The sequence below is a fragment of the Puma concolor genome, chromosome D1, assembly GCF_028749965.1.
Source record: "Puma concolor isolate L17-30 chromosome D1, mPumCon1.1.hap2, whole genome shotgun sequence".
Lineage (NCBI taxonomy): Eukaryota > Metazoa > Chordata > Mammalia > Carnivora > Felidae > Puma > Puma concolor.
This window is the reverse complement of record NC_141676.1, coordinates 29,411,950-29,435,603: the sequence shown is the minus strand read 5'-3', so window position 1 is coordinate 29,435,603 and position 23,654 is coordinate 29,411,950. Positions and strand designations below refer to the sequence as shown.

Genomic DNA, 23,654 nt, shown 5'->3' with positions numbered 1-23,654 from the left:
CCAGGCGCCCCTATTTTAGAGAGAGAGAGAGTGCAAACAGGGGAGAGGGGCTGGAGGGTGGGGGGAGAGAGAGAATCCCAAGCAGACTCCATGCTCAACACAGAGCCCAATGCAGGGCTCGATCCCACCACCCTGGGATCGTGACCTGAGCCGAAATCAAGAGCCAGACACTCAACTAAATGAGCCACCCAGGCACCCCTGAATGTCTTGTAATTTTTTTTTTTTTTTTGAAAACTGGTTATTTTAGATAATGTACTGTCACAACTCCAGATACTCATCTTCCTCCTCCAGGTCTTCTTGTTGTTTGCTTGTTTATTTGCTTAGGAACTCGCTGGACTCTCTTAGAGAAGCCTCTTCCTCCACATTGTGAAGGCTGTGGCATTGCTCCTTTGGAAATGCTGCCTTAGACATGCACACAGTCACTGTCACCCTGGAATAACAGTGGTTTAAAGAGAGCTCTCTTTGACTATTTCCTGGGTCACAACCAAATTTAGACACCACTAATTGCCAGCTAATTGCTCTATAGTTTTAGACAATGTCCTGGGGCAAAGACAGCTCCCCAGTCTGATCCCATTAAACTCATAATCCTTGCCAAAGTTTTTGGGGATCAGTATTTGAGGTGGTTCTGACCCCAGGAGGCACCTAGCTGTCTCTTTTCTGGGTTCTCTCTGGTAAACTTGCTGGCTTGTGATTTCATGTGTGTTCTTGTTACTAATTAGCATCCTTTCTTTTCAACTTAAAGAAGGCCCTTTACCATTTCTTATAAGGCCAGTTTACTGGTGAGCTCCTTTAGTTTTTGTTTGCCTGAAAAACACCGTATCTCTCCTTCACTTCTGAATGATAACTTCCAAATTCTCATTTGGAAGTTTTTTTGGCTGTTTGTTTGTTTGTTTGTTTTCCAGCACTCCGTTCTGGCCTGCTACTTTCCTGCTGGAAAATATGCTGATAATCTTATGAGGATTCCCCTGTAACATGTTGTTTTTATGTTGCTACTTTTAATATCCTCTTCTTGTCTTTAACTTCGGACATTTTGATTGTAATGTGTCTTAGCGTGAGTCTCCTTGGGTTCTTCTTATTTGGAATTCTCTGGGCTTCCTGGGTCTGGACATCTATGTCTTTCCCCAAGTTAGGGAAGCTTCAACCATTATTTCTTCAAATCAGATTTCTGCCCCTTTTTCTCTCTCTTCTCCTTCTGCGAGACCGATAATGAAAATGTTACTCTATTTGACATTGTTCCTAAAGTCTCTTAAGGGATCTCCACTCTTTTCTACTCTTTTTTCTTTCTTTCTTTTTGCTGCTCTGTTTGGGTGAATTCCACTGCTCTGTCTTTGAGTTGACTGATTCTTTCTTCTACTTCATCTAGTCTGCCGTTGACCCCTCTAGTGTATATTTCAGTTCATCTATTGTATTCTTGAGCTTTGTGGCATCTGTTTGGTACTTTCTTACATTTTCCAGCTCTTTGTTGAAGTTCTCACTGTGATCATCCATTCTTCCCCCATTTGGTGAGCATCTTTATGACCATTACTTTGCATTCTTTATCAGAGATAAGTATAAATTCCTTATCTCCACTTCACTACAGCTTTTTCTGAGTTTTTAGTTTGTTCTTTCATTTGGAACCTATACTTCTGTTTTCTTCATTTTGCCGGATTCCCTGTGTTGGTTTCTATCTAGTAGATGAAACAGTCCCCTCTCCCAGTCTACACAAGGAGTAGCCTTGTGTAGGAGATGAACCTTGTCACTCAACCCTGCCTCAGCTCTTTGTTGTCTTTTAAACCTTTGTGCGTGTCCAGGGAGGCTATTATATATTTAATGGCTCCCAGTGGTTGAGGATGTACCAAGACTTGTCAGTGTCTCAAAGGGGGAGGATCTCAGCAGCTAGATTCAGACTTACTGGAAACCAAACCCTCAGGCAACAGCTTTTAAAAGTATGCAAATATAGGGACACTGGGTGGCTCAGTCGGTTAAGCCTCTGACTTCAGCTCACGGTTTGTGAGTTTGAGCCCCGCATCAGGCTTTGTGCTGACAGCTCAGAGCCTGGAGCCTGCTTCGGATTCTGTCTCCCTCTCTCTCTGCTCCTTCCCCGCTTGCACCCCCCCCTCAAAAAAAAAAAAGTGAACAAACATTAAAAAACATCTTTTAATAAGTGTGCAAATATATATAGTCCTGTGGGATCACCAGCATAAGCCCTACTGGCCACCAGAGCCAAGCAATGTAAATGTGTCCCCTGGCAACAGCCACCAAAATGGGGCACCGGACATGGGCACCCTCCAGGAAGACACTGGCACTTTGGATTGCAACAGAAGGTGAGACTAAAGATAGAGCCTACCCTCAGAGTTCTCTGGAAAGGATCACAGTTAGCACCTAGATGCCTGTTTAATTAGAACGTTGCCCCTAAAGTCTCAGTCTGATGACGATTAGCTAATACGCCTCTTTCACAGAAAGACTGAGCTTCTGGGTCTGTCTCCTCTTGCTCTTTCTTCCCTGGGGTGTCAGCTGGTTAAGAACTCTGTCTCCTTTGTTCATGGTCCTGTGGGACCCACTAGCATAAGTCCTGCTGGCCACCAGAGCTAGGTGATGTAGAAGTGCCCCCCAGCAGTGGCCACAAAAATTGGTGCACCAGATAGGGCCTATGATGGTGACACCAATTATTATGGTTCCACGGGACAAGGGTTGCAAGCTCCCTGGTCTTCAGAGCCACGTGATCAAGAGAGTCCCAGGCCACAGCCACAAAACTCAGGGCACCACATGTGTGTAAAAGCTCCCTTCTGGGAGACTCTGGTGCTCTGGGATGCTTTCATATAGAGAGGTGAACCCCCTTCACTTAAAGTCTGGGTGCAACCAGCCATTCCTGAGCTGGACCCAGAAGCTGATGAGCCTGAGCCCTTGAGCTCTTGAAGAGCAGTTTCTCAGCTCACTCCCAGTCTTGTGGGTCTTGGGATGCGAGCCCCATTGGTTTTCAAAGTTAAATGTTTTGCAGGCTTGTCTCTCAAGTGTATGTTGTAAAACTTGGGATGCCTGATGTGGGGCTCACTGTGGGTGAGCTGTTTTCTTTTGTTGTTGTTGTTGTTGTTTTTTACTTTAAATAAATTGAGTTTTTGAAATGGTAAAAAAAACCCTAAACTCCAAATAAATAAGGTCTTTTAACAAGTAGCGGGGGATGGGAAGAATAGTTATTTTGTCATTTTAGTTTCCATCAAAAGAAACAGAAAAAGTGTATGCCATCCCAGGGGAAATTATATAAGCTCTTCCGGGTTTACAGCAGTGCTGGAATTCTCTGGTGATTCTCACAGGAGCCAAGATTACCTCTGGAAAAATCTAACTATTGGAAAGCACTAGTGTCTGGCAGAAAGCCAACTAGGATAGGGCAAAGGATGTGCTGTCCTCAATCCTGAGAGTCTGGATCAATCCCAGGGGCCCAGCCTGCCTGTGGCAAAGCCGTGAATAAGCAAAGCAAAGACTATCTCCAATCCCCACCCACTTTCCTATTCCCTTCCTAATCCTCCTCCTCTTGATCTTTCTGTGCCTCCTCCCACTCCTCTTTCTCCCCCCTACTCAATTCACATCCTGCTTGTGTGATGAGCACTGAAGGTACAAAGCCACCTACTCAGGGCCCTTGCATTTTAATAAGGAGCTCTTGTACACCCAGAGTAACGTTTCTCTATTGCTAGAAATTCAAGCCTCTGTACCGGCGGTGGGAAATACATCTGGTCTCAAGCACCACACTTCCTGTCCCACGAAAAGTCAGCTCAGGTTTGGTGAGGCACCGAGGACTACATCCCTGCATCTCACTGCGGGCAGATGGGGATGTACAGCATCACCAGGATAATACCTCAAACTCCTCTGCTCTGTGCCAGCTCACACAGAACCTTGTTCTCCCCTCATATATCCACACCCCTGCTGTCTGGCTTAACCCACCTACCTTCAGTCTCTGTTTAGATGTCCTTTTCTCTAGGAGGCTTTCCCCAGTGGATCCCCAAATCTGGGTTCTGTCCCTCTGATGTACCCCCATAATGCTGAATGCCTTCCCCCGCAGCACTTATCACACTGATTTGCTACTTGGTAAACCAGTACCCATCACAGCCCTGACATTTAACAGGTGCTTAGTTTATTGAATGAATGAATGAATGATCTATTCACAAACCCTGTAGCTGCAGAGACCATGAAGGTCTTATCCTGCATCGTACCTTCATCACCCAGGCCAGTAATTAGGCCATGATGGGCATACAATAATTATTCATTAATTGATTGAAAGAAGTCCTCATAAAAAAGGTACTTGGATCTATGCCAATAATGTCCTGGCATCCTTCTTACAAGAGCAAGAGGCACAGCCCAGTGACCTTTTCTAGACTATCAGGATGGGGAGACAGAACAAGATAAAGGAAATGCTCCAGGAGTACCTCTGTCCAGGGGGCTCCTCTCTTCGACCACAGGTTTAATTTTCTAGGGATGCTGAACCTGAGGCACAAGAGTAGGCCTTCAGACAATCCATGAACATCCTGAAACTTTAATCAAACATTCATGTCAGTAATTATATGCACATTTTCCTGGAAGGAGGCCCTTGGTTTTCAATGAGTCTCCAAAGGCTATGACACAGAGTCATTGCTCTAGACCTGTACCATCCAGCATGACAACCACTGGCCACATGTAGCTATTTAAGTTTGAACATACATGAAAATTTCAAAACCTTAGTTACACTAGGTACATATCAAGTGTCTCAATACCCACTCCACTATTGGACAGCCCAGAGATAGAACATTTTTATGGCTGCAGAAAGTTCTACAGGACTTCTCTATATTGGTAGCATTACCCAGCATTCAATGTATAGGCAAGATTTGTTTGAATTGCGCAGTGTTTTTGTAAAATGAGTTACCGTGGTTCAGAAATGGAAACACAGACCTCTGAAATCCTGATTTGGCGGGGGAGGTAACGGGACTATCTGCCAGGTTGGGGCCTGTAGTCCTGGCAGCTGGTATACACGGGGCCGCTCAGTTTAGCTGGCCCCTCGTCATATCTACTTGTTGGGCCCTCCCCAACATTTGGGTTTGTGCCCTCGTTTCTAGTGGACCTCAGCCACCCAGGTTTCTTTCTAGCCTCTTGTGTTTGTAACTAGACTCCAAGTTTGGGTAAGTGGGGATGAATTTGGTTTAAGAGCGCATCTTGGGGTTGAGGTCTAGGGCTGGGGTACAGGCGCCCAGCTGGAAGTTGGGGAGGGGCAGCGCCTCGTTCCTTTCAACTCTCCATAACTGGAAGAAGAGAAAGGGAATTTTACCCTGAACATCTGTTGCTTGACAAAGAACTTCCCTGTCTTCCTAGGAGCCCGGAGTCCCCAGCCCAGCACGCCTGGGCCCGCCCCTCGCGACGAGATCGCGGGGAGGGGCCGAGGAGAAACCCGAGCCCCGCGCCCACCGCCCGGGCTGGCGACGTGGCTCGGCCTCCCCGGCCTCCCCCCCCCCCCTCCCCGCGGCCCGGCGGCCAATGGGCGCGTGAGCCGGGCTGCCCGAAGCTTCCCTGCCCGCGGCCCGGGGCGCGCCCCTTCGCTCTGGCGCGGGGCGGGCCCGTCCCCTCCCCCGCCGCTGCCGCCGCCGCCGCCGCGCTGGGAGCCCCCACTCCCCAGTCGCCGTCCTCGTCGCTCGCTCCGTGCCTCCCCGCGGGCCGCTCTCCCGTCCTGACGATGGCGCGTGGCGGCCGCGACCGCCTCCTGGGGCTCGCCCTGGGGCTGCTGCTGGCGCTGGCGCTGGCGCCCGGGGCGCTGCGGGCCAAACCCACGGTGCGCAAGGAGCGCGTGGTGCGGCCCGACTCGGAGCTGGGCGAGCGGCCGGCCGAGGACAACCAGAGCTTCCAGTACGACCACGAGGCCTTCCTGGGCAAAGAGGACTCCAAGACCTTCGACCAGCTCACCTCGGAGGAGAGCAAGGAGAGGCTGGGGTGAGGCCGCGGTCCGGGCCGCGCTGGGGGGCGTCGCAGGTGCCCGCGGGGACACCCCGGCGGGAGCCACGCGGGACGCGCGCCGCAAAGCAAAGCGAAAGCGAAATCGGGCGCGCGGGCGGAGGGCGGGGTCCGGCGGGTGCTGCGGAGGCCCGGCTCGCGCTGAATTGCCCGCGGGCCGGGGACCAAAGCGTGGGGACAGCCGCCGCGCCCGGGCGGCGGGGAGGCAGGAACGTGGCAGCGGCAGCGGGAGCCAGGGCGGCGAGGGCCCGCCCCCTCCCCTCGGTTGCATCAGAAGGGAGGGGAGAGTGGGTACAAAAGAAGAGTTTGTGCACAGTGGCCTTTTAGTGACATGAGTTCTTCCCCACCTTCCCAGTTCCCCTCTTCTCCCCCAATTCCCGGGGTGGAGGTTTTGTGACACTGCTAAGAAGGTCTGCAGGATGAACACAAATGGATCAAAGCTGAAGGAGCAGATGAAGGAGAGGGTAGATTCCTGGCGGGTGTTCTTGGGCCGCGGCAGGGGTGTTCTTGCCTCCTGCCTAATAGTAGAGATAGTAGAAGTGGGGATATACAAACCTTGGTGAGAAGATAGGGACATTAGGGGATAGGGAGTGGGAAGTGGGAATGGAAACCAGTTTCTCTTTCCAGCAGATGTCTGCGGAGGCACCCAGTCCTTTGGCAACTGAGGGCAAAAAGCTGGAGGGTGTGGTGGCAGATTGTGAATTTCACAGTTGAAGGCAGTTGAATCAGGAACCAAACCTGGAAAACAAAACTTAGGTACATCTCAGTGCACCCTCTCCGGGTCCCCTGGGGACACACTTGGTCATTGTGCAGAGGTATCTGGGAACCCTTCCATAGAGGAATCAGCAGCCATGGCCTGGTCCCAAGTGGAGGCTGGCGGGGGGGAGGGTCCCAGTAGCCCTGCCTACTGGGCACCAGGCCTCCTGGAACCTGCTTCCTGGGAGTGGAGGATCTTTCTGTCCTGATACATGAAAAAGAACAGCCATCCCTGTGCTGAAGGGGGCCACCAAAGGCCAATGTGGTTGGTTAAGATATGAGGCTAAATTATACCTATTGTGTGGGTGCACCATCTGCCCGCCCTGACAAAAAGATCTTTGGACTTCAAAGTCACCTCCAAACAATCACCTTTTATTTTGCCTAGAAGTACTTTTCTCTTCTTGTTCAGGACTTCACAATGGGGGCCATTGATGAGTTCAGTCTATTGTATTAGCTTTGAAGCACTTGGAAACTGATTTATTCTGGGACCCTGAGAGGCAGCACTGTCACCTACGAGGAGGAGGGGAGGTTTTGGGATTTGGAGTAGGGAACTCTGCAGTTTGCAGTCCTAACAGCTTCCAGTTTAATGCCTTTATCATGACCATAAGCCTAGTGGTGAGAGCTAGTGCTGGTGAAGTTGCTCTGCATTTGGCCCTGGTAGGGACACCTTAACTTCGTTCATGTATTCATGCAACAAACATTTCCATGGCTATTGTGTGCCAGGCACCGTGTTAGATGCTTGGCAGATACCAAGATAAAACCTTATGCTCTAGGCCTCAAAGTACTTCTAATTAAAAGTAGAGGAGGGGAGCCTGGGTGGCTCAGTCGGTTAAGCAGCCCACTTGGGCTCAGGTCATGATCTCGCGCTTCGTAAGTTTGAGCCCTGCGTCGGGCTCTGTGCTGACAGCTCAGAGCCTGGAGCCTGCTTCGGACTCTGTCTCCCTCGCTCTCTGCCCTTCCCCCGCTCACGCTCTGTCTCTCTTTCCTTCAAAAATAAACATTAAAAAAAATTTTTTTTAATAAATAAATAAATAAATAAAAGTAGAGGAGAGAAACACAAGCAGACACTAATGTGTAATTGCTATGATGGCGGCAGGTAAAAACCACAGTGACCACACTCGGGAAGAGGAGCCCCTAGGGCTTCAGGTTGGAGAGCGGGGCTTAGGGGTTTGGGGACACCTGATCAGAGATTGCGGGATGGCTCAGAGGTCGCCAGGTGCACAAGCAGAGGAAGGCATTCCTGAAAACAGCCTGCTTATAAAAGTTTTGAAACCTGTTCTGGGGGATGAAGGCTGTTGGGACAGTAAAGGGACAGGGCAGAAGTGGGAGGTGGGAGGGGACCTAAGAGCAGAGCAGGAAGGATCTCTTTGAGGTAGAGATTAGGTGTTATCCTGTACGTAATCAAAATGTCACCATCCCAAAAACTTGTTAGTAATATCATACAGGCAGGAGGACAGAGAACATAACTGAGGCACAGGTGGAGAGACCAGGGGCAGGGGAGTGGCCACGAGTGCCTTAACCAGGCACAGCTAGTCCCGAGGGCAGGAGACTGTGAATCCAGGCACGTGGGAAGTAGAACAGTCAGTGCTTGCTCTGGACTTAACGTGGGGTGGGGAAGTGGTCTCTGGGGGGACATCTGGTCTCTGGCCTGAGCTACCAGACAGGCAGTGGACACACACTCACCTGTTAGGTAAATCCAGGCTGGAAGGTGGGTGGAAGGTTGGGACGTAATGGAACATGAAAAGCCACCTTTCTGCCCACAGCTCCTGGTGCAGCAGTCCCCTCTGCCCCCCAACCCCCCGCCCCCAGTCTTGGGCTGGATCCAGGCAGTCACCACCTGACCTTAGATTCTGAAAATGTGACAGTTCTAGGGCTTCTGGAGATAGCTAGGCCAAGGGGCTTGCAGAGCGGAGGCCCACAGGCCACACGCAGTCACAAACATGCTATGAGCTCTTAGAAAAAATGTAAATTACTTGCCCACATTTAAACTGAGCGATTTCACATACAGACCCTGATTTCTGGTTTCTCTTGACACCGTGGACTTCTATTCCCATGTGGCATTCATCGTCTGGAGCAGAGATGGGCATCTCCAGGTTGCCCGAGGCTCCACCTGGAGTCTTGGCTCACTTCTGTTACTTCTGTTACCTGCTGGGTGTTCGCTGAGTTCTCCATCCACCTGTGATCTAGATTGCTGTCCTTAGTGAGGCTGGGCACACATTCTCTCCTGTATTCCCCACAACATCCCTTGTAAAGCAGGTGTTCCAATTTATAGTCAGGCAAACTGAGATCCAGAAAGGCTGTGAATCCCTAGAAGGAAGCCTGAGGATACTTGAGGCTTAGTCTGTTAGCTCTGGGACCTGTTAAGATGGCAAATGAAGGGGCACCTGGGTGGCGCAGTCAGTTAAGCGTCCGACTTCAGCCAGGTCACGATCTCGCGGTCCGTGAGTTCGAGCCCCGCGTCAGGCTCTGGGCTGATGGCTCAGAGCCTGGAGCCTGTTTCCGATTCTGTGTCTCCCTCTCTCTCTGCCCCTCCCCCATTCATGCTCTGTCTCTCTCTGTCCCAAAAATAAATAAACGTTGAAAAAAAAAAAAGATGGCAAATGAAGGGACACAGGAAAGTGTGAGTGCTACGAACAAAGCTGTTCGTAGCACTCACACTTTCCTGAGAAAGAGGGAAACGGGCTCCCCAGGTTCAGGTAGGAGACAGTAACTTTATATGTACTAATAAATTCCTTCCCCATTTCTAATTAATGAAAGAGTAACTGTCAGTTAGAACTTCTGTTGACAGTAAGAAAGTTTTCCCGCTGAGTTGATAGACTGCAGCTCTAAGCAAAGAAATAAATCCCTAAGTAGCCTGGCTGACTGCATCCCAGGTAAATGGACTACTGGAACTTTCTTAAGCATTGGAAATGGCTTGTGGGTGTCCTTGAAGTTCCCCACAGGGACTGTATCTCTAGCTTGGGACCCTCTGGCCTAGAGATGGACACTGGTGAGTTCCCAGCCTGAAGTTTACTTTGGACCAGAGTGTGGGGGTACCTCAGTAGAGTCCAGCGGGCAGTTGCTGGACCCCGGGCTAGCTGTGGAGCAGGAGACCCCCCCTGGACATAGGTATCTTCGCCCAAAGGGCAGGGTGTAGGCTCCTGCAGCTGGCTCAGCTGGTCAGGCTTCTTGAATAGTTTTCATGATGTGAAGGCTCTTTCATCCCTGACGTTTTATGCTTTGGCCAACAAGATCTGGTCTTCTAAGTGTCGAGTATGAGTCCAAAGTGGTGATATTTTAAAAAAGAAGAAGAAAAAGAAAAGAACTCGCTTATCTTCTGGTTTACCTAGAATTTTCCTTTTTTTCAAATTTTATTTTATTTTATTTTATTTTATTTTGCATTAGACCTAGCGCCAGAAGACATGGGTTCTTACCCTGTCATACTAAATACTAGCTGTGTGATCTTGGAAAAGTCGTCTCATTTCTCTCAGCCTCTGTTTCCATCACTGTAACACAAGGGAGTTGGACTGCATCTGGAGAAGACTGTTGGGTTTCATCTCACAATCAACTCTGATCAATTGGTGGTGTCCACCTGCACAGTGCTGTGTTGAGAAGGATTCAGAGGCACGCCTGGGTTTATCAGGACAGAGGGCATGGTCCGCTGGTAGTGTCTGCCATTGGCAATGGGGGGAGGACGCATATTACCCTCAGAAAAGATGAACTTTAAGATCCTTTCCAGCACAATTGGATCATTGCTTTTATTTCACTTGCTTATGCATTTTAGATTCTGCGGTGTTTGATCTTTTTCTGGATCAGGATCACACAAGCCTTGATAATAGCCTTGTGGGTTTTTTTTTTTTTTTTTTTTTTTTAACTACAGGAAGATTGTTGACCGAATTGACAGTGATGGGGATGGCTTTGTTACTACTGAGGAGCTGAAAACTTGGATCAAGCGAGTGCAGAGAAGATACATCTACGATAATGTCGCTAAAGTCTGGAAGGATTATGATCGGGACAAAGATGATAAAATTTCCTGGGAAGAATACAAACAAGCCACCTATGGTTACTACCTAGGTAAGAGGTGCTGCCTGAGCATTTGCACAGCTGGGGCCCACATAACAAGCTCCTTGCGGGAGCCTCTCCTCTCTCAACACATCTACTGCCTCCGGGAGATGTCACAACCCCCTAAGTAGACCCTGCTTGTATAACATCCTCCTCTGCTTACTAAGAATGTACAGAGCTCCTTACCCTGAGTGAAGCTGTGGGTGGTGAGTAGCGGGAGGGGTCCCGGGTCCAATAAAAAGTGACTTAGGTTGCTGCCCAATCTGAGCTTACAATCTCAGAGGCACAAAGAACAAAGAGAACAGAGCAGAGATGAAGTGTGCCTGTGCTACAGTCTCAAAATGCTGCCAAGTTTCAGACAGCAAGGACCCAGTGAGCTGAAGCAGTCAGGGAAGGTTTCCTGGTGGAGGGTGGTCTGGGAGCTGGGCCTTGAAAAATGGATATATATTTGGAGAGATAGAGGCAAGTGGGGAAGGTGGGTCCATTGGAGGAGCAAAGGTGCAGCAGTGAATTCAGCAGTGGGTAGGGTTTGGATGTAAGACATGCTTGTTTGTGAAGGTAGAGGGATGTGTGCAAAGCGTAGAGTGCAGCCCCACTGGGTACGTGGTAGAGAGAGGTAGGAGATAAGTCTCAGGAGAGCTGGTGGAGCACACACTCGTGGTTACATTAAGGGAGATTATGAAGGCCAGACAGAAATGTCTAGACAGAATATTGCAGGTACTAGGGAGCCTGTGCGTGTTCTAGGTCAAAGAATGATATTATGAAAGCAGAGTTCTGCGAAGAAAAGCCTAAAGCCAGCACTCCTAACCACTTGCTATAATGCCCCCAATAAGCCGTTGGGGCCTGGATTATAGGAGGGATGAAGGGACAGATGCTAAAGGTAAAATGCTTCAAAGAACTCAATTGGTCAGGACCTTTTTTGTCCTGTGTGTACCATTTGGGCATGAAGGATGACTGATCTGGAAGGAAATGCTTTCCTTAGCAGCCCAGTTTAAATGTTTCTGCACACATCTTGCAGGAAACCCTGAAGAGTTTCAAGATCCTTTAGATCATAACACCTTTAAAAAGATGCTGCCACGTGATGAGAGAAGGTTCAAGGCTGCAGACCTCGATGGTGACCAGATAGCCACTCGGGAGGAGTTCACTGCCTTTTTGCACCCTGAGGAGTTTGAGCATATGAAAGAAATTGTGGTTTTGGTAAGATAAAGAGCCCGGACTGGGAAAAGACCAGAGCAAAATCTGTACCAAAGTCTTGTCCCTTCTTCTAAAGAAAGAGCATTCTTCATTCAACCTGCGGGGAATTGGAGAAGAACTCTGAAGTAGAATACAATGGAATACTTGTCTACCACTGTGAGTCAGGGCAGGCTACCTGCTGTAACAAACAGCCCCAATCCTAGCCATGTAAAACAGAGCTTATTTTTGCTTATACCAAGTCCAGTGCAGATGGCCTGAGTCAGGTGGGTCTTCTGGGCACTTCTCCAAGTACTTTCAGGCTACTTACATCTTACACTCTGCCATCTTGTGGCTTCAAGGTCATCCTGGCAACAACCAGCTGGGAGACAAAGGAAAAGATAGGGAATGAGGAGAAGGCAACAGTCTACCCTTACTGTTCTGGCCAGGAAATGAATCATCTTCCCTTTTACCTTCCACGGACTGCTTCTAGATATGACAAGGCAGGGAAATACAGATGTGTGCCCGAAAAGAACAGAAGGGTTTTGTGAGCAACTAGCTAGTCTCTGTCCATTTTGCACCCTTGAAGGAACTGGGAAAAGACTCTGAAATGGAATGCATCGTTGTTAAAACATATAGAAACTTAAAATAAAACTGTAGCTGGAAGGACACTCCTCTTCGGGCTGGGTCTTTGGAGGATGAATGAGTCTGACCCTAGGCTTTGAGAGATGCTTATAAGGCCTCTGAGTGTAGTTGCTTTCCATAGTGGCTGGCAGGGTCCCAAATGTCTTCATTTGCCATGACAGTAAAATAAATGCCATCATCTCTTTCCTGGGCAGATATGCCAGGCCAGTTCTGACTGCTTTGATGCTGGGAAACAAGTGGCTAAAGTTTTTGTTCATAATCGGCTCTGGACTATATTTTAGTTTTCCAGCTGGTAGGTGGGATCCACTCTTGCTTTATTCTTCCTTCTCATGACCACCAAGACACTAAGGACTGGGCAGTGGCTCTAAGAAACATTTCTTTTTACCACCCAACATCCATTTAGCCACACCTAACTTGCCAGAGGCAGATGAAGATTAGGGAATTGTCCACAAGAAGATTATGTGCCTCTGGATTGATGCTCTGCTCTTGGGTGGCTATTTTCTTTAACCCAGGATATGCCTGTGAGTTGCTGTGACAATGGACAGTAAATTCATTTAATTACTCACCCTCACAATAAACCTAATTAAGAAGTCTAATGGACTAAACATAGAACATATACATTCAAAAGTCAGATACACTTTTATTTTTTAGTTGCTCACTGTTTCGTATTTTTATGACACCAACCCAGCCTTCATAGTCCAGTTAGCACTGGAATCTATTTTTTTGTGATTATCTAGGCTGGTGGTTCCCGAGCTGGGTTCCTCACAGGTACCCCCGAGGATGATTTGGCTGGATGATGGAGACAGTTGGCCTGGCATGGCTTCTTGATAAAATCAGAGTCCCTCTGGGCTTATACATACATTTTCATGTGAAGAGAGTGTTGTGCTGTTACAATTATGGGATGGGGGAGGAGGAACCCAAGCCACTGCCTATTGTTTTACGGATAAGAAACTTAACGCCTGGGGAGGAAAAGAGATGAGCCAAAAGTTTCCAAGCATTTTCAGCCAGAAAAGCCAGAGAAAGGAGAACAGTAGGTGGAATTCTCAGACTTACTTAGAGCACATAGCCATCTTGCATTCTCTGTTCCCCTCTGCTTCCTAGGAAACTCTGGAGGACATCGACAAGAATGGGGATGGGTTTCTGGATCAGGACGAGTATATTGGTGAGTGTGGCCTGGGGTCTTGTTCTTCTGTCCCAACTGGGCAACATTCTTCCACCCACATGTCTAGCTGCTTTGGTCAGACGTCTCTTTTAGCAACAGCTGCAAGCCTGAAGTTGCCATTGTTGTGCCTCCCCACCGGGGAGGGCCTTGTCATTACCAGTCCCTAGTGGTACAACCTCAGGGAGGCATTTATGAGACTTCACACAGCGGCCAAGAGCGGGCCCACGGCTCTGAGAGGTGCCCTCCTCCACACTGTGTAGTTTTACCTTTGCAGAGTGAACGTGGGGACCCGACGGATTTACAGTTAGGCTAGAGCAGACTGACCCTGAAGGACCCTGAAAGTCACACTGTGGGTCAGTCTGTGGGATCTAAGAGCACTAAGTAGATGGAGCTGTGTTGAACACCCAGGCATCTGCAGAAAGGTGCCCCTTCTTAAAGAGGTACATCCTTTTACGGAGCGCACGGTTGCCCCTTGATTAGCCATTGTGTGCCTCTGGGTTTTGATCCTTTGATTGGGAGTACCGAACCTAGCATTTTGTTCTGATGGGCTCCCCTTTAAGCATCAGGAAGTGTGTTGTCAGGCGCCCGAGCACTGGTGGAGTGGGGCTCCGATTAATGCCCCCGGGTCAGAAGTCACCTGGCTGGCTAGAGCCCTCCCGAGCAGCCTGTAGGTCTCCAGGCATAAAGGACTGGGGCAGGCAACATGGCAGCTTCCACTCGACCCTTGTCACTGCCACTTCAGGGCTCTGCTACTTGGTTCCAACAGCAGGCTGCCTTGTGGTGGTGGCTCTTCTCCCAAGTGTCAGTAAAGGCTGGAAAATCATTTGAGGGGTGGGATGCATATCATTTTTGTACTCCTATTTAATAGAGGCAGTTAATTATCTTTCAGCATAATACAGGAGCCCGAGTCGCCATCAGTCTCTAGTCTGTGGTTGTATCACTTTGCCACCCCAGGCACAGGAACAAGTGCCTTCGGTAATGGAGAGCAAAGTTTCTTCTAATCATTAGAAATTATATCTGATCTGCAGGACCGAACGCTGTTCTTCGTCGGCCTGTGGTAACAGACAGGTGGCTCTCACTACAGTAATTAAAGTGATCTTGGTGGCTCTACCTTTGTGGGATGACACATGCTGACAGGCTACTCGTCCGTGCAAGCCGCAGAGCCGTCCTCCGGCCCGGTGCGTGCACGAGGGACAGTTCAGAGCTGTGGACGCCTCACCTTGACAGTGGTGATGGAATTAGACAGAAAAGGCTGACGGATTGAAACAAGCAATGTAGCACTTTTGATTAAGTGTGTGCTCTTCCTGGCCCTCCTGAACTCTGCATTGAAACGGTGCAAAGTCAGGGGCAAAACTCCGAGTGGCTTTGCCTAAAAGAAACATTCCATTCTTCACACTAGGCAGGGAGGGAGGTGGGGGGCATTGTGCTTGAAAATCCAGTTCTGAGCAGCTCACAGTCAGAGAGGCCTGACGTGTGGACTTGTCCTGCAAGTGACTTCATTGATGGAGAAGCCTTCTTTTCAGGTGGGAGGGAGTGGAAAACCAGTGGTGATGTGGTGCACTGGGAACAGCACTGCACTTGGGAGCCCTGGCTTCTCCACTTACTAGTTGTGTGACCCAGTGGGAGTCATGTAATCATGAGAAGCCTCAGCTTCCTCATCCATAAAATGGGAATACATATCGCCCAGGCTTGTAGGATTAGACGATGCCCAAGTTAGCTAATAAATGTGACAGCTCTTTCTCAAAAACAGTCTGCAGATTTCCAGTGTGGGTCCAACGTGTGCTGAAACACGAGTCTTGCTTCTCTTTTCCCTTGATTCACTACCTGCTCTCTCTACCTCCTGACATTTCCAACTTGGGTTTCCATCAAAGAGAAAACTGCCCACAGAGTAGCTGTGTTGTCCAAGAAGATCTAGTGACTTAGCAAACAATGCATATGAACATTGCCTTCTTTTTTCTTTTCCTGCCATTTTGTATAATAAGGATAATAATCCATCTCATATAATTGTTATAAGGGTGAAATAAAATGATCTATGCAAAAGCCCCTTGGGAATGATACCAGCAACGAAAGGAATAGCGGTAAAGGCCATGGGTTGGAAGCAGAGTGCTCCTGCTACTACATTGTCTTGAGCTCATGCTAGCTGTGGGTCCTTGGAGTAAGGCTGTGCCTCGGTGTTTTCATCTATAAAGTGGGAATAATAATAATACCTAATTCATAAGATTGTTAAGAAAATTAAATGAAAAAAGTGTATGTAAAATATTTTTTATATAATACCTGGACTGTAGAAAGTGCTTGATGTTGGTCCTTATTGGTTTTTCACTTAGATAGTGCCAATTTGGGTTGTAGAGTGTATTTATAGAGAGTATCCTATGTAATCTTCATAATAACTCTGTGGTTTTTAAATATTACCTCCATGTTATAGACAAGACAATTTAGGACTCAGTCACTGAATTAAGTAACTTAATCCCAGTCACTGAACTCACTGGATTCATCTTCTGATTCCTAAACTCAGTTCTTTCTATTCTGCCAAGCAGCTTTCATAGTGGATAAATCATTCTGTCATTATCCCCAAGAAACTGCCCACGAGACTTCTGGGTTAGGTCTCTTGATTGGTCATCATCCTTCCAAAAACTCAGGAGGTCAGGTTTTCCTTGACTTACCTTCCCACTTGTCCTCGTAACTAAGAACAACCTTCCCTTCTAGCGGATATGTTTTCCCACGAGGAGAACGGCCCTGAGCCTGACTGGGTTGTGTCAGAACGGGAGCAGTTTAATGAGTTCCGGGATCTGAACAAGGATGGGAAGTTGGACAAAGATGAGATTCGCCACTGGATCCTCCCTCAGGACTATGACCATGCTCAGGCCGAGGCCAGGCACCTGGTGTATGAGTCAGACAAAAACAAGGTACTTCACGTTGTTCTGGAATCGTTCCTTGAAGGGAGACAGTTTACATAAGATTGGTTCTGTTTGCTTCTTTAGTGATAGCATTTGGCCCGTGGCCCATGCAGCTGTGTCATTCTTGACCTACATTACAGACTTGTAAACTTTAGCCAGACCTTGATTTAAAAAAAATTTTTTTTAATGTTTATTTATTTTTGAGAGAGAGAGAGAGAGAGAGAGAGAGAGAGAGAGAGCGTGAGTGGGGGAGGAGCAGAGAGAGAGGGGGAGACAGAATCCAAAGCAGACTCCAGGCTCCAAGCTGTCAGCACAGAGCCGGACGCAGGGCTCAAACTCAGGAACTGTGAGATCAGTGACCTGAGCCAAAGTCAGACACTTAACTGACTGAGCCACCCAGGCGCCCCTAGCCAAGACCTTGGTAACCCACGGTGAACTCAATTGGCCCAGACATTCCTGGATAGTCTGCTATGGGCCACACACTTAATTCACTGCCATCTCCTAGGACTGCAGAACCGGTAACTTTGTTTGCTGTGGGCAGGGCAGGGATTTAAGAGATATACCCTGAGTTGCCCTAGGACAGGTTTGTTCATTCAGCCAGTCACTCAGCAGATAATTTACCAAACATCTGTCATGTGTCAGATGCAAGGATGCCATCCCGTTACATCCCAGGCATCTTCAAGCATGCGCTTACTGCTGGCTCTGATGCCCAGCACTTCAATACCTGTTGGTAGATATCCAAGTAAACAAACAAGATTTAGAAAGAAGTCCTGTGTCTTCCAGTTGGATCACTGTTGCAAGTTCTTGGGACGCAGTAGAGTTTTGCAGTCAGGCTATAAAAGGGGAATGGAATTCTTTGGGACCTGTTTGGGGAATGTCAGCACTGTGTGTAGACATAACTGGATTCTAGCTTCTGAATTCCTCGAGGACTTGCCTGATGTATTTTAGCACAGCTTTTAAGCCAGGGGGCTGTTCCGGTTTAGTTTTTGCAGGGCAGTGTGACGGTGACTGCTGGAGGTACCTAGCAGCTTCTTCATTATGACCTGTAATATTTTAGATGTTGAAAACCCATGAAATAACATGAGCTTCATGCTGAACTATTACTCAGAGTTACCAGAGCTGCTGTGACAGAGGTCTTTCCTCTCTCTTGCAGGATGAAAAGCTAACTAAAGAGGAGATATTAGACAACTGGAACATGTTTGTCGGAAGCCAAGCTACCAATTATGGGGAAGATCTCACAAAAAATCATGATGAGCTTTGATACATACAGCAGACTATGGGAGGCTTTCTTTTCATGTCTGGGATGGTTGCTACAGTTGTCTCATTTACAAAAAAAAGCAAATTTATAACCTCAGATTGGGGTTAAAATTGTTTTTCACTCAGTATTTACTGGAAAATCATTATTGCTATTCTTTCAGTGAGACTTCTCTCCAAACACATTAAAACCTGGGTAAATTGCTATGGGGATACTTGCTAAAACATGATTTTTTAGCTTTTTCCATTAAACATAGACTAAAGGGGAAGAAAATTTGAAAGAGCCCCTATATTCAGAAGTTGGGTGGGTTGGGGGCAATATATGAAGCGACTGCTATGTTATTTTAACCGCACGTTTTTTGCATTTGCCACTGTTGAACGGCCGGTGAGAGAAAGTTCTGATGAAACTACAGTGGTGTCCTCCTGTGTAGCCTTATTTCAGAGCACGTCTAATATTCCAGATTCTTTCTTCTTGACTTTGTACTCTGAGCTGTCACTGTAAATGGTATATAAAACCTCCGTGCATTTTTCTGCATGGACCTGCTAATGTGCACAACAAATCCCTATCTTTGTGCTTTTTGTTTTTACATTAAGAAGCAATCAAGAAAGATAATGTGAAAAAGAAAGGAATTTTAGAGGTAGGGAAAACATGAATGCCAGGCATTCAAAGAGCTATAGGAAAATGATAAACACTTTATTTTACTTGAGAACATTTTCTTGACATGTAAACGAGGTAGGTCTGATCTTTGAAAAATGAATAGAAGTACCATCCATTTCCTCGCTGATCACCAGTAGGAATGAGGCTGTGGGGTCCTGGGGAAGCGCAGCGTGCGGAGCTCGAGCTCTGGAACCTGCGCCGTCTGGTCCCCGTGAAGCTGCGACCCTTGGATCTGCCCCCCGGGACTATACACCGTGGAATGAGGACATGATGATGTTCCAGGCCATTGGCTGAACTGGTAGAAACAACTTTTACAGGTTGACATTTCACCTTGTAAGTAGCAAGTGAACAAAATAAAGGATCCCGCTGAGGATTTTCTACTGTGTCTGTGGTGTTTGACCTCACATGTTCTATTTGTGACATTCTTATTCATATTGAATTAACAGTGGGATGGGATTACATGAGGAAGATTATAAAGGTTCTGGGTTTTAATCCGATTGCTACAATGTTTGGCATATACTCATTATTTAATCAGTCCGTACGTCTTTCTCTGCTCGTAAGGGCATCTGCAAGTCATTATAAGTGTTAGGTCTCTGAGGTTACAAGGCTCTACAGGGTCTGGTTCCTTCCTGTCTCAGCATCTCCCTACCACTCTCCCCTGCACCTCCCATAATCAGCACCACTCACTTCCTGGTCTTTGCACACACCAAATTAATTCCCAGGTTAGGCCCTTTATACTTGCCCCCTCGCCCTCCGATTCAGAACACCCCTCTCCCATGTCCTCAGGGAATTCAACTGGTACATCCTAAATGGGGCCTTCCAGACTCCATCATTTATGGTGGTCACATCTGTGTCCCTGTTTATATTTTGTCTCATTTGCCCATCTTATTTTCTTCTCGGTACGCGTTACCATTTATGCCATTGTTTCCTAGGGTTGATGTACAAATGCCCACAAAGAGGGAGGCTGACAACAACAGAAACTTAGTTTCTCACTGTTCTAGAGGCCGGAGTCTGAAATGAAGGTGTCGGCAGGGCCAGGCTCCCTCGGGGGGATACAGGGCAGAATCCTTCCTTGCTGCTTCCAGAGTCTAGTGGCCCCACATGTTCCTTGGTTGTGGCTGTATCACTCCACTCTCTGCCTCCCATTTTATGGCCTTTTCTTCCCCTCTGTGTCTCTTCTGTGTGACTTGGAAAGTCACTTGTCGTTGGATTTAGTGACCACCCTGATAATCCAGGATGATCTTCTCTCAAGATCCTTACTTAATCTGCAAAGACCCATTTTTCCAAGGAAGATCACATTCACAGGTTCCGGGGGTTAGGAGGTAGACATAGCTTTTGGGGGGCCGCCTTCAGCCAACTGCACCATTTGATATGTTCTTGTTTGTACGCCGTCTTTTGCGCGCTAGGATGTGAGAGCAATGGTCCGGTCCATCTTAGTTGCTGAATGAATGAGAGGTAGTTAGCTTTCGTCAAAGAGGATATTCTTCAGGGGGAAAAAATTGTGTAAATTATTTAAAAATTAGCTAACATTTGCTGAATGAGAAGTTCAGTAATTCGCCTGACTCCACTAAGTGGCAGGGCTAGAACTCAGATCCAGGTGTTCCTGGCTGCAAACTCTCCACTGGTGAGTGCTAAGTTTTACTGCTCCAACCTTTGATTCTGATATATGTTCCCTTTATTTCTTTGCTCACCCACGGTGTGTGATTATATGGTCAGGAAATGAGAATAACTCCTCTTACCCAGAAATAAGCTGACACCTTTTTTTTTTTAAAGCAATGAAAACCTGTCTTTTGAAAAATGAGAAAATAATATCTTGTAACCTAATTAGAAGCATAACACTTGTAAAAGGTGCTAACATTATTTTTCCCCCAAAAGGGAATACTGGTTGATTTATTAAGTTATGCATAGTAAAATGTTAAATATATTTTGAGCACTAAATTTTTCCTTTCAAGTCAGTGCACATAAGAAGAGAACCCTCACAGAGACTAGTGCTTCTGGGGCTGAATTTAACACTATTTAAGGAAAGAAAGCCTTAGCTAGGGGACATAACTGTTAACATGGTGATTTGTAAAGCCTTAGATTTCTAATAGGGTCTGACTGTTTCAAGGAAAACATATTTTGTTTCTAGGTAATATTTCAAGTCGGATTATGGACAAATGCTACAAAATTGATCTGTAATGGGAAATACTGTAATGTCACAAAGCATTATTTATATGCTTAATGTGACTGAAAGCATTAATTGCTAGGAGCCAAAATCTGTCCAAGCAAAACATGAACACACATTTCGTACCTCTTGTCTCTTATGGAGGTTTTTGAATGAATTCGAGTGTAACAAAAATGTGGTTAGAGCAGCAACATCTGAAGGTTTTCTTCACCTGCTTGCATTATTGTAGTTGTTTCTTGTTAGCAAAGGCATGAATCGTATCTGCTTAGAGGTGCCCAGCAAATCGTAGCTGCATGGCTACCTGTTAGCCACCCAGGCAAAAACATCTTGTGCAGTTAAGTGGTGAATGGCCGACTGGATGTTTTTAAGTCTTTCTAGACGGATTTTGTTACCTTTATGATAAAATCCGGCTTCCTCCAAGTATACACAGCTAAGATTTGCCTCTCTCTGGAGTCTTAAAACAAGTTTCTAGTGCTAGAATTTCCCACTAAAAACCAGTGAGGGCGGTAATGTTCACTGCTTTGGCTCAAACTGAAGTATTAAAAATTTGGGCCGTGGAAAGACTCTCATTAGAACTTAAACTCCTGGATTTACACAAACGTGGAGCTATTTCCATAGAACCTATGTGCACTCTCAATTCTGGTCAGTTCCAGAGTCCGAGGCTGGCTAAACACACCCTAGGAATGATGCATCCCACAATCCCATGTGTTTTCAGTACCTCTATCATTTTTCTCCCATAAAATGGAAAACAGCGTGCAAGTCCCCACGGAGGCACAGGAAAGAACGGGAGTGTGAGGACTGGCTACTCTCCTATCTTGGAGGTGCTTGTATAGCGGAAGCACATAAGCATTTCTTTTCTCCTACACTAATAGCTGTGTGCCAGCCACTGTGTCAAGTTCTTACATACCTTTCTCCTGGAACCCTCACAACAACCTGTGAGGCTGGTATTTGTAAGAAAGGGGGATAAGCCGCGTCATGCTGAGGTTAACAAACAACCCTACCGTCTCAGCGGCTTAAAGCAACACAGGTTTGTTTCTTTTGCAAAGTCCACTCTAGGCATGGTGCACGGCGGCTGTGGTGTGGGGGCACCACAGTGTGAGAGTCAAACACAGGCAAGCAAACGTGGTGACTCCTGACAGTACCCCAGGTCAGATCACATACTTCTAGAAGTGGCAGAGCCAGGATACACATCCAGGCTTCTCTAATGGGGGGCCTGCCCTCTTAATCACACCACCATGTTGCCCTCCATTAAAGTGCCTCTTGGTGAATATGCCGCTAATTTTAAAAACTGGTGGCAATGCATGGTGTCATTTGAAAATTCAGGACCCCTGGGATGAGAGGCAGAGTTGGCGGCAAGGAGAGACAGGTCTAAAGCCATGGCTGGACTGAATTCTAGCTCTGTACCCAGAAGTTCTATGATCTCGGCCAAGTCACCTTCCTCCTGAAAAGCCTGTTTTGACTGCACAACATGGACAATAATGACAACAACAATCATACCCAGCTTTCAGAGTAATCACAAAGATGAGGTGCAATAATGTACATGCAAGAACCACATGGACACTGAAAATTTTTCCTAACAACCTTTCTGAGCTGGTCAAATGTTAGTGGTCAGAGACGTCATGCCTACAGACGCTGGTTAATAGTCTCTCCTTCTTGTGTGAAGTGTTCCTAAAGCCTCAAGATCCATCTACTACTGGAGGAAACTGACTGGATCAAATGACAAAAGAATCACATTCAGCACTGTTTTCATCATGGTGAGGGAGTTCCAAAGCTCTGTGTATGTGGCAAAGATTTGGAACTTACTTCAAAAGCAGATCAAAAGAGGGGCGCCTGGGTGGCTCAGTCGGTTAAGCGTCTGACTTTGGCTCAGGTCATGATCTCTCTGCCTGTGAGTTGGAGCCCCGTGTGGGGTTCTGTGCTGAGGGCTCAGAGCCTGGAGGCTGCTTCGGATTCTGTTTCTCTCTCTCTCTCTCTGCCCCTCCCTTGCTCATGCTCTCTCTAAAATAAAATAATAAAATTAAATAAAATTAAAGTAAATTAAAAAGCAGATCAAGAGAGTCTGCACATTCATAAAAAACCTCCAGGGACCCAACTGAAAAAGGTCACACGGGGTCATGTTTTCAGATGGGGAAACTGAAGCTCAGAAAGATTAAGCTTGTAGCTTGCCCTTCCTCAGGACTGAGACAGAGGTTAGACTAGAACCTCTCTCTCCCCTTACTCCAGCTGTTCACTTTAAAGCCTCAATGATTTCATCTGAAAAACGGCGATAATAATCGCAACCTTCTAGAAGAGGAATAAGGATTGGTCAAGGAAATGCCTGTAAAGCACTTTGTGAAGGCAGTGCTCCCTCAGTAAATGGTAACCACGTTTATTGTTACACCTAAGTAGAGTCCTTTCGGCATCAAACATTGTATTTATTTGTGGTTACTTTTAGGCTTCAACCATGGCATTAGTGAAGGAGGTTGTGTTTTTATCAGAACATCGTCAGAGGCTTGTTTGCTGTTTTAAATATATGAAAGAAAGGTGTTGTTGTTTTATAAAGGTCACATCTTTAAAAAAAAAAAAAAAAGATGTCACATGATTATTAACTGTAAGAAGCTGAGGAGATTTATCAGATCATTGATCCCAAACCAGGGAAGTATGTGGCTGTGCTGCTAAGATACTGGTGATAAAGTTGTACATAGAAAGCACAGCCGGGTGACTGAGAGTCTGCTGGACCCCCCACTGGAGGACACTCGGCCAATTACTTCCACTCTGCAAACTTCCTTTTCCTCTTCTGAAAAAGGCAGTGAGAGTGGTACCTGCCCCATTGGCTGAGAGGGCTCAGGGAGACTCTGTAAAGCCCTCTGCCTCTGGCTGGACACAAGCAGATGCTTGATCAGTGAAGCCAGGTGACGCTTGTTATAAAAGCTTGTAAGAAGCTGACAGTCATTTCAAGGGTTAAAAAATATGCTAAGGAATGAA

At 47.0% G+C, this 23,654-nt stretch overlaps 1 protein-coding gene and 1 long non-coding RNA gene across 2 annotated transcripts; one reads left to right on the top strand and one right to left on the bottom strand.

Moving 5' to 3' along the window:
- The first annotated feature begins 5,497 nt into the window (after positions 1-5,497).
- On the top strand, positions 5,498-18,911 carry RCN1 (reticulocalbin 1). The gene is made up of 6 exons (XM_025928343.2): positions 5,498-5,925; positions 10,562-10,755; positions 11,762-11,940; positions 13,660-13,720; positions 16,424-16,623; positions 17,768-18,911. Exons 1-6 carry the CDS (start codon positions 5,672-5,674, stop codon positions 17,873-17,875), a joined length of 996 nt encoding a protein of 331 aa, XP_025784128.1. The 5' UTR covers positions 5,498-5,671; the 3' UTR covers positions 17,876-18,911.
- On the bottom strand, positions 18,542-22,678 carry LOC147576573 (uncharacterized). Its single transcript, XR_015240932.1, has 2 exons — positions 22,494-22,678; positions 18,542-19,966 (listed from the first exon to the last, which is right to left on the bottom strand). It is a non-coding gene; the product is annotated as an uncharacterized LOC147576573 (long non-coding RNA).
- Positions 22,679-23,654: the final 976 nt, after the last annotated feature.